Source organism: Phalacrocorax carbo, chromosome 3, assembly GCF_963921805.1.
Source record: "Phalacrocorax carbo chromosome 3, bPhaCar2.1, whole genome shotgun sequence".
In the NCBI taxonomy this organism is placed as follows: domain Eukaryota; kingdom Metazoa; phylum Chordata; class Aves; order Suliformes; family Phalacrocoracidae; genus Phalacrocorax; species Phalacrocorax carbo.
In genome coordinates this window covers 104,834,214-104,852,388 of record NC_087515.1, presented here as the reverse complement: position 1 = coordinate 104,852,388, position 18,175 = coordinate 104,834,214, and the positions used below count along the sequence as shown (strand labels likewise).

The 18,175-nt window shown below is 34.7% G+C and overlaps 1 protein-coding gene across 1 annotated transcript in view; it reads right to left on the bottom strand.

The window, feature by feature from the left end:
- Positions 1–18,175, bottom strand: part of CSMD1 (CUB and Sushi multiple domains 1) — a 1,235,979-nt gene that overhangs the window by 465,156 nt on the left and 752,648 nt on the right. Inside the window, exon 7 of the mRNA XM_064447944.1 lies at positions 2,268–2,345. Coding sequence (XP_064304014.1) covers positions 2,268–2,345 — 78 coding nt within the window. The remainder of the gene's footprint in view (positions 1–2,267; positions 2,346–18,175) is intronic.

Below are 18,175 nucleotides of genomic sequence, written 5' to 3'. Positions count from 1 at the left end.
ATTCAACGGCACCTGGTCCACTGCTAAAGGGTATTAGCTGGTGAGAGTATTCTGGCAATCAACTAACTTAATATGGTTCCTTCAGGTGTACCAAAGAAGAAGAGAAAAAGCAAACACGTCTTCTTTCCTTGGGGAGTGACACAATATATGATTTTTATCCCATAGTAAATCTACCAAGGCAACTATATCCCAAAGCCAAGCTTCTCTACCTGACTCTTCATAAAGGGTGGCAGAGCAGACTCTACATGACTGAAATACTGTTTTGCATCCCCCAAGAAATTATGAGTACATTGGTAAAGTTTTCTGCGTAAATCCTAACAGAGATGTGCCACTGTGAAATGCTTTCTTCAGCTGCTCTCAGGTTGGCTTGGGAGGAAAAGCTGTGGGAAACCTGCAGATCCTGGGGTTCACAGGGCAGGCACTCACAGATTTTGCTGTGCTGATATTCACATTCCATCTACCTTCCCATAAACCAGAATACAAAACTAAGCTTTCTGTTTTATACAGAGAGAATTTTTAAAAATTCTGACATATAAAAACAGGGAGAGGTGTAAGTCTTTCGTTTACTTTTTTAGAGATTTTCTAATTGTCATCAAATGGTAATAGGCATTCTTATCGGTCCTCTGAAGTTTAATTCCCAATGACTTTTTCCACCTACATAATTACTAACAAGAAAAATGGTTAAATACTAAAGGGTTACATCAAAAAGAAAAGCAAAATACATTGAATACAACCATTTGTATTTTAATCTTATCATTTTTATAAGCTTCATATATGTGAAATTAATGCTAATAATAGTAATGCACTTCTTAACTTTTTGTTGAAAAGTCAGACATGATAATAAAGCTTCACAAGTCAAAACACAAAGAAAAAAAAAGACAAAAGACATTACATTTGAAGTAAACAGCAAACTGCCTTATAATAATCTCTACCATAGCCTGTCTTACTTCCACTTTCTGTAATTAAATGTGGTGTCTGACAGCATGTGCTCTGAGAGTGTAAGCAGATATCACACAGCTCCCAAAAGTAACTTATAAATAATGAAATAATCACCCATTCAGATACAAACACCAAAGTGATGGATCTACTTTTTCTGCTACATCTTGAATAAAAATTTCCTTTGAGTGCCACACCATCAATGTGCAATATTTAAAGCAGAAAATTACCATACCTCTTTTGTTCTAATGAGCATATCAAAAAACTCACTTTGCATTAAACAATGCATTGCAGAAGCAGAGAGACCAAATGATATCCCCTAGACATTAGCCTTCAAGATAGTCATTCTCTCTGTACTTGCAGAATAGTATACAATGAGGCAAACATAGCCTAGGTTTCACTCCACTGAGTTCAGCGTTATTACATGAAGGATTAATTTATTCAAACACATCTTAGTCGTTATACAAGCACTTTTAATGAGTTGCGGGTGAACACTGGCTTACCCTCTAGCTTTTTTCTGGGCTAAGAGACTCTCTGCTTTCCAAAAAACAAAATTATCTTCTTATTTTCCTTGATTTCTGATTGATGGAGAAAGAGCTCTCAGGATACTACTCAGATTGCCAGTTGTTCAGGGAAAGCAATGCTCAAAAAAAAAAAAAACAAACCAGCCTCATAGTCCCATAGATAACATCTTGATTTTACCCTTAAACTATATATATGTGGAAAAAGGTGTAGAGGGACTAAACAGGTGTCATTCCAGAGTGCACTAAGCATGCAATGAAGGGAAGGTGTTGCTGGGATCTCCTTCTTGAGAGGCTGGAAATTACAGCAGTTCTTAACCCCTGCTGTGCTATATTACAGGACTGGAAAGAGGCAGCCACCAGGAGATAGAGTAGCAAGGAGAGGAAGAATTAGAGCTATGATATTAACGGAGAAGAAGAAAAAAAAGATCAGAAAGTATGAACTTAGATCCAGGAATTGCTAAGATACCTACACTGCCCCCAGTACTGAATTGATAAAATCTATATGGCACTGTTCTGCCTGGATTTGCTAAGTTACCTTGTGTCTCTGAATTCCAAATATCCTGATTGATAGAAATATCCCGATGGATAACTTTTTTCTACAGACCCATATTTTTCAGATATTACAACACCATATTCTGCTTTCTACACCCTCAGTATTACCAGCAGAGTTCTAATTCAGTGACTATTGCAAGCATAGTAACAGTTTTATGACCAGAGCTTCCCAACACCTCTCTCTTTGATTGGTATATGTAATGGGAGTCCAGAAGATATACACAGTCAGTAAAGATAATGGTATAAACAACTTACAGACAGAATTCTTGTGGTTACTGTCTTTGCTGGGCATCATCTTGACTCCTCTTGATTTGAGTTCAATTGCTTTTTTCACTGAGAAAACAAGCAAACGGGAAGGAGACAGTTCATTATTAAACATTGCAGAAAGGACATATAGCAGACAAATCATACAAAGCTACACAGAAATTCTAAAAGCAGATGGAAATAACCACAGTTGCTGTGATAATTCAAATACATTTTTTTCAAAAAAACCCCACAACTATTTATCATGTTTCAGATGATGTCCTTTTTAAACAGATATTATCATGATTTGCAATATTTTGAATTCAAGTTTCCTTAGGGTCAAAGAATAGAAAAACCTGTCATAATTACATGTATGTGTTTCCTATGTTTGTTACTGCATATGGCAAAATATTAAACATATATAAAACATTTTTCTTACATTAAATGTACAGTATATTATATACACATATCTGAGGACCACAAGCTGTAAATGCAATATTTTTATTTGATTCACTTTTCATTAGTAGACATGTTTTTAGCTCAGTTTCCTAAGGAGATTAAGGTTATAGGATTGCAGTATGTTACATTGTTTGGCTCACCTAACCCCTTTTGAATCTACAGGGCAATTTCAATTGAATTAGAAAGAGAGTAAGAGCTCTCAAAGGGACAAAGTTTTCTGAGAGAGAACAGATGCATCACGGGTTTAATACCTGTTTTCTCTGTTTAGCCAGCTGAATGGCTGATAAACTCCCAGCTTATCCCTACTAAGTAGTTTGGGCACCATAGGAGGGATCACGAGCAAAGTGGGAAGAGACAAGAGAAGAAACTAGTGCAGTCATACATTAAGGAACACACAGATTAGAATTTTAATTGTAATGGTAGGAGAAAAGGGTAAAAATGTAGGACACATTCACAGGAATTTCTTTAGTTTTGTGGTTTGGGAACAACTTGATCAATTGAAAATAAAATCAGATATAGAAAATAATTGTGAAAGAAGATTGGACACTTCAAAACTATTGTGCAAAACCCAATAACAACAGTAAAATAGCTAGTAACTGACTCTGTGTATCTGAATGGTAACAACAACATCATGATGCATGCCAGTAACAAAAAAATTACAAAAAGCAGTAATCCTTTCCTGATTCATATTAAATAATTTTTTCCTAGAGCCTGCAGTAGTTAATAATCTTAAAATGCAGCCATTTATCCTAAATACAAACAGAAACAAAAAATTAACACCTTTTCAAAATGGCAGTAATTTGAATCTCATACTATATAAATATTTAAATTAATACCACGGATTATCAGTTATATTTTTTGTAAATGTATGGGAAAAATTTTGTGATTACTACAGTATAAGCAAATGCTTCTAAGGAAAGTGGTAGGAACAGCAAGTTAACATGTTTTTAGATATCTCATTAAAATCATTATTTCATTGTATTTTTTTCTATATTGGACTTTTGCTGCTTTTGCAATCTCAGAGTGAAGCAGGCTTTTCTTAAGTGCTGAAATTGGGCAAGAACTGCAGAAAGTACTTTTTGTGCTATGTACGTTACAAGTGCAGACATTTATGTCTAAACCTGGAAAACAGGTGTTCAAATAATGAAAGATAATTGAAACACAATTTTAGCCACATGGGATGAAATGTATTTGATAGCAGTGTGGTGTTCTCTTTTCTTCTAAGACAGGAACATATTATACAGAGACATCAATGCAGACGATAAGGGTAAAATCCCCAAGGGCTTCTGGAATGGTTAATCTCATGGGTATGGTTTTCTTAGGATTATTTTCTAGACTTAGGTACTAAAATTTCCATCGAGTGCCAACTTATGTTCTGTTTTCTTAGGCTGCATAACCAGTCTGTTAAAATTAATCCATATTTAATGGGAAATAAAGAGCACAACTCTTGTATTGAATATTTGGGATTTTGTGTGGAGTTGTAGTCCCTCTGCCAGCATGAATTTCACACTATTAATATCTGTGCCATGTAAGACGTGAGCAGCTCTTGCAGGATTCAAAACCCACGTTGCTTACATTCATGGATGAGTGGTAAAACCATTGAGTTATTATACAGCAGACACAGCAAAGAACTATACTCTTCTCCTTTTTGTCCTGTGACCCTATTTTAGGGTGAAAGTGGCAATCATAGCTCAAATTCCTTGTGGGAGTTCACTCTTGAAGGTATTTGTTAGGCATACTTGAAGAACACTTCTTGGGAATGGGGAAAAATGATACCTTTCAGTTTTAGTTTGAAATACAGTGGACATAAATTGAAACGAGAGAGATTCTGACTTGATATATGAAAAGCTTTTTCACTATTAGGACAGTCAAGCATTGAAACAGGTCCTGCATTTTCCATCCTTGGAGATTTTTCACATGTCAAGAAACAGGCATTCTGTATCTCTCTGAAAGAACATTAGATAGGGAATTCACAATACTTAAGATCAGTCATTTAAAATGTATGTTTTATGAAGAGAAATAGCTACCTCAAGGGGGCAATTCATCCCCTTCTAAGGTGGGCACAATGAATCATCCTCTAGAGATGCATCTTCCCCTCCATAAAATATAACAGGAACATGTACCACTTACTGATGCTAGATCCCTACATTTTAGACAGTAACATGAGGTGACATGAGCTTTTATGTCTGGAGAGCTTTAACAGCCAAATGTAGGTATCTGTGAGACACAGGAATCCATGAGATTAAATGGGATTGTTTGAGACATAAACACAAAACTTCCACTGCTATTATACTTGTGTGTGCAAGTTTTTGCATGAGGTCTGCATAGTATTTTATTTTGATTTTTAAAAGAATTAAGCCTGATTGTTAAAAGAATTAAGCAAGTATAGTCTTTAAAATAAAAACTGTTCAACCTTTGAAAGAGAAATAGAGACCACTGAACGCTCTGGTTTGAGTGAACCAGTTTAACCTCATCTCTAACATAAAAGAAATACTATAAACTGCATTTTTTGTAACTACTCAAATCCCATTTTAATACCTTTTCTGAGATGCTTCTTTTCTACTTCCTGATTGCTCTTTCATTAACAAGGTTTTCCAGATTTCAAAGATGATTTGCCATTTAATAGCACAAGAAGAGAAATAGGTTTATGTTAATAATGTCAGATATGAACAGCACTTTCCACCTTTTAAGTGATTACTTTTTAAAATTTGCATAGCTTTTTGCTGTCTTCATTTAAACATTCAGTTAAGCTAACTGAATTAACTCACTTCATCTTTTCTGTTAATCATAACTTCAAGACTTTTTTGGAGATGAGATACCCATTCAGGGAGGAGGATAGAGCTGAGCACTGGAAGTCCAAAACAATGTTATCAGCCTACTGGAAAGCACTGGTGGTATTCCTTAACTTTTTGTTATTGCTAAATTAAACTCAGCCATGAAAAGAATATATGCCTGGCATTATTTAAATGGATCATGAAAGTTAAAGTAAAATTTTCAAGTTGTAAACCTCCATTCAAACCTATTCTAATGTTTATGAAGCTCTTAGTTTCTAATACATTTGAACCTGTGTGAAGAAAATACATTTAACCCCAAGCACAATTACCTTGCAGAAAAGATTATGAAAATTTAGCAGAAATACTGTTTTAAGAAAGGATCAGAATGACAGAACTACAGAATGTTTGAGATTGTATGGGACCTCTTGTCTAAAACCCTTGCTCAAGCAGGGCCACCTAGAGCCTGCCGCCCAAGATGAACCAATAAGTAAAATTTCAATGGTTGGTAATAATCAGGAGGGTAACAAAATAAAAGTAGCAATTAGACATTAGAAGGACAGTCCTTACATCTTTCAAGGATATTAGAAAGCTATTACATTCAGTCAGAGAAATTTCTGTGTTTATATATATAGCATAGACAAATATTTCATACAGATTTGTTGTTTGTGAAAAAGTATGTCCAAAAAATTAGTATGCAATGTTTAATAAATCTTATTAGATTACTTTAAAATAATAATAATCATCATCATCTATATCTGTATCTGAATAAAGGTGGTTTGACACATTCAAGACCTGCTGCCATTCTGCCATTGAAAAGGTTGTCCTAGAAAGCTAATTCTCCCATGTATTTTCCTTGCCCAAGGCATATGAAGTATAAAATATAACTGGCAAACTGTGTTCACTTAAGTGAAGAGATGAAAATAAACAGAACTTTAAATATGTAAAACATTTGCATACGTTTGGGTAAGCAAGACCGAATATTGTTGAGAAAGTTCAGATAAACAATGCATTTCAGCAAAATGTTCACAAATAACTAAGCTCAGATGAATTTCAGTAAGAAATTTTCTATACGGACTGCAGTCTGGAGAATTTCAAAGCGACCTTTCACGACCTATTGACTAGGTAATGAAAAGACAGGGGCCAACCTATGAAGGTAAAAAGAGTAAGGCTTCAAACTAATAAAATGAAGTGGTTTTTCATACAAGAGGTAGTAAACATATGAAACTCTTTGCCAAAAGGCACTGGCAAATGTGGATGCAACAAGTCTGCAAATCTGCTTCAGGCCATGGCTGGAGACAGGCATGGTGTTAGATAGATCCCTTTATGAATGTCCACGACTATTCTTATGCTTCTCTAAGTTTATCTTTGTGGGTTGAAGAAATAGGCCAAATTCCTTGAGCAGGTAAATCTCATCTCTTTGGTACAAAGGAATGACTCTTCTTTGTGTTCACATTACTTTAGCAGACTGTGACCTGTACTATGATACCTTTAGACATTGTTATAATCACAGTAAATATGCCTCTGCTGTACATGGAAGATGACCTTCTTTTGGAAGGTCAAGATAGCTGCTTGCGGCCTTCGTGAGTACTCTCTGGGCAGAAGATTTAGGACTTCCTACAGGACGTGACTATTACTCGCAGCTGGAAATCGTCCTCAGTCTTGAAGCTGGAGAACCCTTGGGGCTGAATTTTCATGCTGCTTTTATACTCCAAGACACACCATGTGCTTGCCATGGTACTACTAACCTCTCAGCACAGCTTCGTGCTTCTGCAAGCTATCAGCCTGGATAGTCAGGCTGTTTCCCTACATCCCTGGTTCATGTAGGCTGGGTATTTCTGTTACAATTTTTAGATCTTCCTTGAAACAACATGGTTGTATGACACTAATTTTATATTCAAATCAAGTTAAAATAACTATTAGATTTAATATTAGCTTTGTTAGATTACTTAATTAGAACAGCAGTAGTATAAGATTTTGTTTATCATTCAGTAAGATTATAGCTTTGTTCTAAGATTTCTAACGCATTTTGAGTTATTTGCACCTCACTGAAATTATTTGGTTATGGTTGTGAGATTCTGATTTCAGTTATACCTGTGTATAGCTGGTGGAATAGGTCTTTTCTACACAATGTTTATATGCTTAGTCCAAATTTATTATGAAAAATTATTGTTAATTAAAATCACCTATGATTTAATGTTTTGGTTTTTTTAACAAATTACTATGCAGAATATTGTAAGCGTTATGGTTTATTAGCTCAAAAAATGCTTATTGAATACTTATTCTTTTAAAATTAACAAATTGCAAAGAGTTGCTTTAATGAAATTTAATTTTACCTTTTTTAATCAGCTATATAATGGTGGATAAGAAATACGTCAAAAAGAGGAGAAAACTAAATTATTCTCTACATACTCTTTCAGTGAATCCTTTACTACAATGAGATTTAAAGAACTCAGTGAACTTTTATCATCAGGGAGAAGATTTAGAGGATTTGCTCATGTTCAAAATGATGTGATGTGATGGCTTATGACTTTAAAAAATCTATTAATCAGCATATTTTCACTAAGGCTGCACCATACCCAAATACGTATAGTCATCTTTCTCTTCTTCTTTGTCTCAGAGAAGAAAATATAAAAATATTTGTACAATTCATATATTTCTAGTGTGAATTTTTAGCAATAGTGCACCTTAAAAATGTTAAGAGACTCTTAAATTTGTTATTTCTGAAAGTGAAAGCAGTCATTTGTAGTATCATCATCTTTACTTTCTAAAGCCATGAGGCACTTCAGTATAGTATGATTTCTCTACATTTCTACCTCTCTATAATTCAAACAGAAAATTCTCTCCATTTTATTCTGCTTACATTAATTTCTAATGGAGAGTAACTCACAAAAGAATTGCTCTACTGCTGTCACCGTCGTAAAAGCATATTATACAGAACTGCTCATTACAGCAGGGATGGTTTCCTACAATTCATACAACATTTAATGTTTTAAAATTATTTTTATTTTCCACAGTTGTGTTTACCAGGATGGTTCTTTGAAAACTGCCCTTCCAACCTCAGGTGTACTCCAAATTGTACAAGAAAAATAAATCTGAAGGTTTGCTTTTTTGTTATAGTTTTAAACACTGTTTTTAACAATTACACATGGCTAAATAAAAGCATCAAGCATTTAGTCTTTCAAATATTCTCTGCACATGCATAGATTTTAAACACATATATTTCACCAGTGCAAATAACTGTCCAAAGTACAAAGAAACAGAGAATCAAACTTTGTGTGTATAAGCAGTTCTGGAAGCACCTGACCAATTTACAACTATTAACCAAAACAACTATATATAAATTTTTAACCCTGGCAGAATCAATATCTTTCCACAAGTAAACTTGGTAATTTTAATCTGGAACTCTGATGACTCTTTCATTTTAATTCTTCATGTCAATTTAATTACATGGTTTAAGCATTACACAACATTTTGGAGCAAAGATGGTTTATCCAGGTTTTTTGTTTGATTTGACAAAGGTAAGACAGGACAGATTTTTAATTTTTAATTAAACCCTACATGAATCTTTAAAACAGTGACAACCTATCTGAAATCTACACAAACTACTGTCAGAATTTTCAAGAAAATTCAATGTATTTACAATTTATCTCTGACACTGGAAGGTGCTTTTTAATGAACCACTGATTATAAACAGAAAAAACTTGCAAGCCAACAAATTTCTTTTCCTGACATATAGAATTTCTTCAAGTATAATTTCAAGGGAAGAAATCCAATTTTCTGTGAATTCTATTAATATATTATGAAGTACTTCTTACTGTGGGTTATTTTATTGCATTTTATGGAGCAATTAATTCATATTTGAAGTTATATTTGAAAATACACTGAGAGAGGCCCTACAGAGTGTTAGCAGCTCTGTGTCCTCTATGATGTAGAAGAGAGTTTCAGCTTTCTCAGAGAATGCTGCCTGCTGGGACTATAAAGGAAAACTTTCTAATATGTTTATCTTTCCTTCCATCATCATACAACCTTGTGTTAAATCAAAGAAAATACAAAATAAAGATTTTTAAACCACCTAAAACTAAAAAAAAAGTTTAAAGAAAAGGATAAAAAACAGCTGCATATAATTCCTATGATTCATAAGTTACCACTCAAATGTAAAAATAACTGGAAAAAAAAACAACTTGATTTATATTAAAAAAATTTTCTCCAGAAAAGGTAAAACTCACTTAGATTTTTTACTTCTTTGAAGAACTCCTCACTGTCTTCTGATAGTAATTAACTAGTAATTAACTAATAATTAAACAGGCAATATGACGGTATGAGGCTGTCATTTTTCAGGCCCATCTTCCCCCACTGTGAAATCTGTTTTGGTTTAGTTTAGTTTTAAATTGGGTTCCTCCTATCTGATATGCAAGGTTTTGGAGAAAACTTGTAATTGGTGGTTGAAGATGAATTTCACATTATCTGTATTGCAATATGAAAAATATATAAATTTTTCATATATTTTCAGGGTGGCTATGAATTTCAAGGAAAAGGTGTCTTTTTAGTATTTCTTGACTCCTCATGAATGAGCCAAAAGATGTACAAATTCAGGGTTTGGCACCAAGAATCTGCAGTCTTATTGTCTGTGTATGATTTGGCTTAGGGGAGACTGGATAGAAATTAGTAAGAAGAAAAACATGGAAAAGTGAACTAAGAGTGAAAATAGTATGAAGTACAACTAATTGTCCATTTGTAGGGCATAACTGAGAAATAATTTAATCTAGAGAGGGTTTTGAGGAGTTATGATACACTTTGAACATAAAAAGGGAACTGCAAAAAGGAAAGATACCTTCTGCAGTGCCAGTAGGGCTAGAACAAGAACTTACAGGAGCTTACAGTACAGTAACTTATCTGTAGCAAGGGAGACTTTGGTTACACAAGAAAAAAAGCTTTTTAACAGTAAGAGTGATGAAGCCTTGGAACAAATTACCCAGAGAAGCTGTGGAATCTTAGCCATTAGAAGTTTTAAAGGACATGTTAAACTGTCTGAAAACAAGAGTCTTGTATACTTGGCTTCTCTTTGATATAGGGTTAGCTTATCAAGATCCTTTTTAAACCTATTTTCTATTATTTCATAATAGTAATCCATAACCAGAAGTCATGTGGCTGAGAAGCAATAAGTGGCTAAGACCCTGGTGGGGCTTTCTAGAATTTCTAGCATATGAAATTAATTTATTATACCTACATTTAACTGCATGTGTGCAAACGGGAAAATGGTATGCAGTACACAAGTCAAACCAAAACCAGATAAGATACCTGAAGCATAGCTCAGTTAACATAGCATTATGCTTGATCTAATTTACCCTCTTTTAGATCTCATATAGTTATACCTACAGAATACCTGTATGTAATTCCATAAAGCTAACACTTGCTGTTTGTTCCCAACACATTCTCTAACAGTCTTTGTGTACATTTTGGATGACATAACCATTTTTTTCCTAATTATCCAAATACATGAGCATATTGCCCTTTTTTCTTCCTGCATGAAATAACCTGCAAGGCCTTGAATACTGGCTACCACTCAAAGCTAAAATATTCTGACATCATCTGCAAGCACTTCCTCAAGCTGCTTCTGCTGCTGCTCTGCTGAGTTCAGCTCTTGGCTGCCATTCACTGCAGATTTTTCCCAAGTACAGATATTTGAAGGTGAAGAGGAACAGCATATTGCCCAGTACCTAGTCATCCCAAGCAGGGCCTTTCCTGTCCAGCCTTAAGCCCAGTGTCACTATAAGGGATGTGTTTGAACAATTCTGGCTTTGCTACAGTACAGGAAAAAAATTAATATTTTCAGCATTTTGTGTGTTGAGAGAGAGTGGAAGAAAGATATCTGTGACATAGATTGACCCTTAGCTTTACATATTTTGTGGAGTTCAGTAAGAAACAGTGAAGTATTTGTAATAACATTCATAGGATTATTCCTGAAAGGAGTTAGAAAATTTATCTCAGTACAGTGCAGAATTCATGAATTTCCTTTTGCTTTAGTGTCATTGCTCTGATTTTCTTGAAGTTGAGTGCTCCTGTTTTGAAACAAAGCTTTTTCTTAATTCAGATGGCAGAGTCCAATCGAGTGCCCTGTTTGCTTTGCCTTGGTGCCTCACTCTTTCTGGGTTCTCCTCCAAAGACACAGTTATGGGAGTACTACCATTTTTTGGCTCTGGAAGAAATGATCTACAGTTCCAACTTTGGCAGCATCAGTATTCTCTCTGGATTCTTCTTATAGATCACACATTTTTTTCGTATTACTGAAAGTCATGTGGAACCTGTAAATAGATCATTAGCTGTCTCTTGGTTTTAGTCTGCTTGCATGCACGGGTTTAGCTTTACTTATTAAACTGTCTTTATCGCAACCTACGAGTTCCCTCACTTCTACTCTTTTGATTGTCTCCCCCACCCCACTGTGGGGGAGTGCGTGAGCAGCTGTGTGGCATTTAGTTGCTGTCTGGGGTTAGACCACAACACCTGCCTGAAGAATATTCTGTCTAATACACTATCCCAGTGTTTCTCTCACTAATGGCTTTCAAAATCTTCCCTACTAATCAGTATTATAACTCCAGAGAGCTTCACAGCAGGCAGAGATGTTTCTACTACATGGCTACCTGTAACAGCTGTGGGTTTCTGATCAGTTGGCTTCCTTTTTCCATCAATCCAGCAAAGTACTGCCTGTCACTATCAGACCTTCCACCTGCTCCCTGCACTGGAAATCTCTGCATGCACAGACCCAAGATAAATTGGTGTCTCAACAGATTTTTACAGAAATCTTTCTCATTCTATGTGTATAAGCTGACACAGGATCTGCAAGTTTAAAAAGAAGCACAGCCATTTGTTTTCCGTTAACCTTCTGCCTGTCACTTAGCTGGCCACTTGTCCTGATGGACTGCCTTAGCTCCTTTATGCTATCAATATATGATATATCATAATAAAACAAGTTCAGCAGGCATCAAGTCTTCAGTGTCTGCAGATGTCTTCCACAGTTCTGGAAAAGAGTTTCAACACAGTTTGCACAGTGAATATATACTATCACAGAACACACTGAGTAGGAGTACATAGGAATTCTCTCTAAAAAATAAATCATAAAATGAGGGCTACTCAGTTCCTTGTTTGAATGCCACTGCAAATATAGTCTTTCAACTATAGAGTCAAAAGTTGATTTATGGTTCTTCTCCATTAATATCTCCATAGGGCCACTCAGTAGGATGATCAAAATGTTCATCAGAAAATCCTATTCTGAAGTCAATATCTGACCATCTTTTCAGGTTTTGTAGAGAAATGAAATCTGTAGTTTGGACTGAAAATATCTCTAAAACTCAGCTCTTACACGGATAATTTGACTGTTATCCATCACACAGCTGAACTTGAACAGAATTACAGTAGATAATGAAGAAACGGCAGGTATGGTAATACTGACATCCCACTATTTTATGACTCCAATTTCTTCCCATGCGGAAACTGACCATGTGAATGCTTTCAGTCTGTGCCAAATATTAAATAATGAGTCTGATTATGTGATTAAATTTATGTTATGCATGTTTACCTGAAACCCATACTTTAATTTTAATACCTCCATCACTCATGCATATTCTCGTATTTTAAATTCCTAGGTGCGCATTCTGCTGTTCTCTCTATATTGCTACTAGCTGCTTTAGAGATTAGTGAACCCTAAATTTTTTCCACATTTTCCAAATTAATTTGCTTCCACATTTTCCTAATGCATATTTTTGTACTGGAAAATATGAAGTTCACTAAAGATGCATCAGTTTTATTATATAAGAACAGCATAGAAAACAACTGTGTTAGAAGTTGAGCAGCCTTGGGACAGTAGTGCCTTCAAACAAGGACTATGGAAGACCTGGTATTGAGTAAGCATAACATAAATCTTGACAAAGAGCAGCTACAAAATCGGGGGTAATGTGTCTTGCTTTGGAAGTATTCCAACATGTAATTTATATGTCATCTTTTATTTTGCAGGTAATTTGGGGGAAAACAGTGACATATAAAAATGTGTACCAAGATGATACACTTCTCTGCAACCACAAATACATTACTCTGAATAGTGCTAGTGTGAACAACACCAGGCCAAACAAAAGGCAAAGAATGAACAGCTCTTACTAGATTGGCATCTGCTTAGTGGTGACATCATGAAGATATGCCTGAGCCTTCTTAGCAACACAGAGACTTTACTAGACATTCTAGAAAGAATTATCACCTGTAGTAACCTGATTGGAACTAAGTACAGGCTTCCACCTTTAATGAGCTCGCTCTAGTTTCTTCTGAAAATGTCCAGGAATCAGGGGTTCATAATAATATGTTCCTATTTGGTGCCTTAGAATTGAGACTTTTTAAAAGTATGCCCTTGTGTTAAGAAAAATCTGTCTGTATTCTGAGTTTCTGTCAAATGTGTCACTTTGTTGTCACTGAGAAATTCTACCTAAAGTTTGGACCAAGAGACTTGAGGACAAAGCTTTATCCTAGGGTCCAATTCTTCTTTATTCTTGGTAAATGTAGTTCTTTTAGATACATACATTTTCTTTTTGTCACTCTAAGTCAACTTTTGGCTTTTGCTTTAAGTTGTGAGAAAAATAAATATTTTTTGACACCAAAACAGACAAGAGGGCCTATCTCTCTTAAGAATGCGTGTTGACTTTATGAGGTGGCAGTTTAACAATGAATCCAAAGATTATTTCTACTGTCAAACACTGAAAAAAAAAAAGCTTCAAGGCTCTAAAAATGGGAGGAACAGGGACAGTTTTATCTGAAGGGTGTGCTGAACTCAATATATATGCCAAATTACTTTGTTTAAAAATTTTAAAGAGACATTACAGGAACAGCTATTTTGAGTAGCTAGCTTTTAGGGATGCACATGCACAAGGAAACAGTCTGAATGTTTTCTCCTGCTCTTTCCTTGTCACATGGTATAGACTAACATTAAGCTAATAAAGGATATCTTATAATTTCACTACAGGAACAAAAGTACACCTTCAAAAAAATCAAGGTTTTTCAGAGAGGCTAAATATAGATTCAGTTTGTGGGAAGATGTCAAATACTGGTTTCATGAACATAGTTTTTATTGGATTAAAATTCTCCTTTTTGATCAAATGACCTGAATTTAGAAATGAGAAAATACAGGTCACTGATTAGCAGTTTTTAGTATTTTATATTCTCAGTTTCCAATGTAAGACACATTAGGGGACTCCAGTTTTGAGACAGACTAAAAATCAGACTGGAAAAGGATTGTTTAGGTTAATTTTCTATTTACAATCAACAGTCACATAAGAAGCTTAGGCCAAAAGAATCTTACTTTTGATAGAAGAAAGATTTATTCCTTCTTACTTTGTAAACAAACATTCTCCAAGAAATTATCTTATTGCAGACTTGTACAGATTTTACCACATAGCTGAATAAGGGTCCTTGAAACATAAATCAATTATACTAAACAAAAGTTCTGGGCAAATAGTTTAATATACCCTTACTCAAGTCTAAACAAGTCAAAATAAAAGACTTTCAAAATAAATGACTTTCCGATACTCCAACGACTGTACTGATAGCATGTGGGGAAATCTGTAATTACATTATCAAAGTGGGGAAGAAACACCCAATGTGAAAGAACAAAAATCAAGGGGAGGGGGAAGGTAAATGAACAAGAGTGGTCCACCTACAGTGGCCATGACAGGCATATTAATACTGTTAAGAAAACATATTTATACCTCTAAGGTACATTTTATAGTTTAACATGATTTACCTAAATAATTTCTTAAGTGTTCATGATTTCTTTTTTAGAAAAAAATAGCAGTAGTGTAAAATAAACACATGGGGAAAAATTTTAGCTGCAGATCGAGTACTAGTTACTCTGATATTTTAAGAGCTAAAATCACTTAAGTGGTCACTGAAAGGTTCAAATAGCACCAACTCTCAATAAAAATGCAGTAAGTGGTGAAAATTATTTCCAATGAGAGATTTAAGGAGCTGAACCTCCTCAGATTATGTAGGAGACTAAGAGGTGATTTGGTGCTTCAAAAAGGGGAATTATAAGCTTAACAAAGGGCTTTTTACTCTGTTGAGGGAAAACATAACACCACTACTGGACACAGAAAGATCAAACCAGACTAATACAGTTGAGAAGACAGTGCTACATATTTAACAGTTGTCATGTTAACCACAGAACAGCCAAGAGAGATGGTGGATTACCTACTTGCTGTTGTTTTAATATAAAAAACTGATTACTTTCCCGATAATAAAATTTAACAAAATATCAGTTATTTTCTCTTATTAATGGGGAATTTAACTCTTTAATGGCAAATTATATTCATCATCACTTCAGACCCAGAAAATAACCGTTTATTCTGGCTTTTTGATTTTATCAATTGCTTTTACTAGTTTTCTTTTCTAAATTTACTCTAAGTGACAATTATAATTGAAACCCCTGACTAAAAGTACCATGCATCAAGGATATGCCACAAATTCTTTTAACTTATTTCAAACAGCAATTCTATGGTTTTAAAGAATGTGTAGGAAGGAGACACACATATTTATATGCAGACTGACTGAATTACAAAAAATCATTGAAAGAACTATTTTACCTAGCAGTTGATTTTACATTATTTCACTCATGGTTTTCCATTAGTACATATTTATTTCAGCAGCCTCATTATAGTCATTGTTTGACTTCAGGATTATCTGTTTGTTAAATACTGAATTATTCAAGGTAGTCAAACACAGCAGATAGATAACTTCTGGGACATAATGATCAAAATACCTAATACCTCCTTGAACCCCTCTGATAACTTGCCAAAAATAGCATACTTAATTTGGAAAACTCTAAAACAGAGATGGAACATACCCATTAATCAGGTTTTGCTTTGTAAATTTTCTTATTTTAATTTTTTAATGAATTTTGAAATAAATATTTAAATTCAGAAGATTAGTTTTAGTTAGCGTAGGAAAAAATATTGTGATTTTTTCTTTTAAAATGAAACCCAGAGATATTAAAACAACCTTCTTCTATTGTTCTGGAAATAAGTGAAAGCTAAACAAGCATAGTATACATGTTGTAAATACGCAAAAGCAGGGGATTCATTATCACACATTCTAAGTAAATTTGTGTATATCGATAAGCTTTGTTGCTGGGAAGTGCTAGGTTTTCGTCTTATAGTGAGACTGTTATTGTTAATACACCTCTGGGGAATTTACGCATTTATGAAGCACTGGCATATGACAAATCATATACTCTGCAACACCCACTGAATATACAGTCTTTGTGTATCAGCATAGGGAAGAAAAGGTTCATAATTGAGTGAATGTAATGTCTTTTTCCTTATGGCAATGCCATCACGGAACAAGGCTGAACAAGAACTGAGTCCAGTTATAGCCACTGGGAGTGTTGATTTCCCAGAGATCAACATTGCTGATATGGCACACAGGAAGCAGACAAGGCAAAGCGTATCATTGCACTGTAATTTGTTCTGGTGGTTGTTCAGGGTCATTCAAACCAGGTCTCTTTCTGTGAAGAAACTCGGAAAGTATACTAAAAAAAATTCATAGGTTCACTGGGAAATTGAGGCATTACTATTTTTATTGATGAAATCAACATCAAAAGATCAAAAATCAAAACAAAGTAACAAGAGGGGGGGGAAAGGGGAAAAAAAAAAAAAAAAAACCAAAAGAAAACAAAACCAAAAAAACCAAAGCCAAGCCTTCCATTCTATATCTAATAATTTTTAAAATTTCACAATTTTCTTTAAAATTCCACTCTGGCTGGATGGAAGATGGCACAATAAATCTGAATCAAAGGGAAATCCAAACACGTACCAGTTCAATATACCTTTTATACTATATTGTTTTATTTATGCATTCAGCTTGCCAAGCATTTTAAAATTATATTTACTTAATGCATTCAAGCATGTAATTCTAATATAGTGCTTTAAATCTCTGATTTGCTTAGCTGGTTTTCTTGACCATGTTAAAAATCAGGGTACTAAATATTGCAAAAATGCAAGTTAGGTCTAAATTTGAAAAATTTGCTGAACAAATAAATGAACTATGCATAGGTTTAAATCTATTTGGTAGTTCCAATATTTTAATGAAATAAATTAAAATAATTCTGTTTGCCAGTTCAAAAAAGCAAACAAATAAAAATAATTACATTGGCTGCTTGCTAGTATTGGTTTTGGTTGATTGGAAATTACCAAGTTACAGCAATAATATAGCCATAACATGATAATAAATATGCTGCAAATTTGATATGAGTTGAAAAGAATAATGATAATCACAGACTGAGGGGTGTCTCTGCCCAGAGGCACAGGGCTCATCGTGGGGTACAGGGGAAGAGCATGAGCATTTGGGGATTGCACAAGGCTGATTATGGAGTATTTGGGGGAGGAACAAATGTCAGGGAAAGGGATGAATTGAGGCGGTTTGAGGAGGAACAGATATGCAGAAATATAGAAATAAGGGAATGGAAGGAACCGGTCATTACACCTGTGTGACCATGCCCTGTGCATGACGAGCTCAGTCTGTCCTGTTGCCTGATTAAACTCAATTTATAATGCTTTTCCTGGGTGAGGGACTCTATTGTGTGTATGTGTGTGTATGGGGGTCTGAGTGCAGCAACTGGAGTCAGACCATGGGCTGGAGGACTGTGTGTCTGTGGTG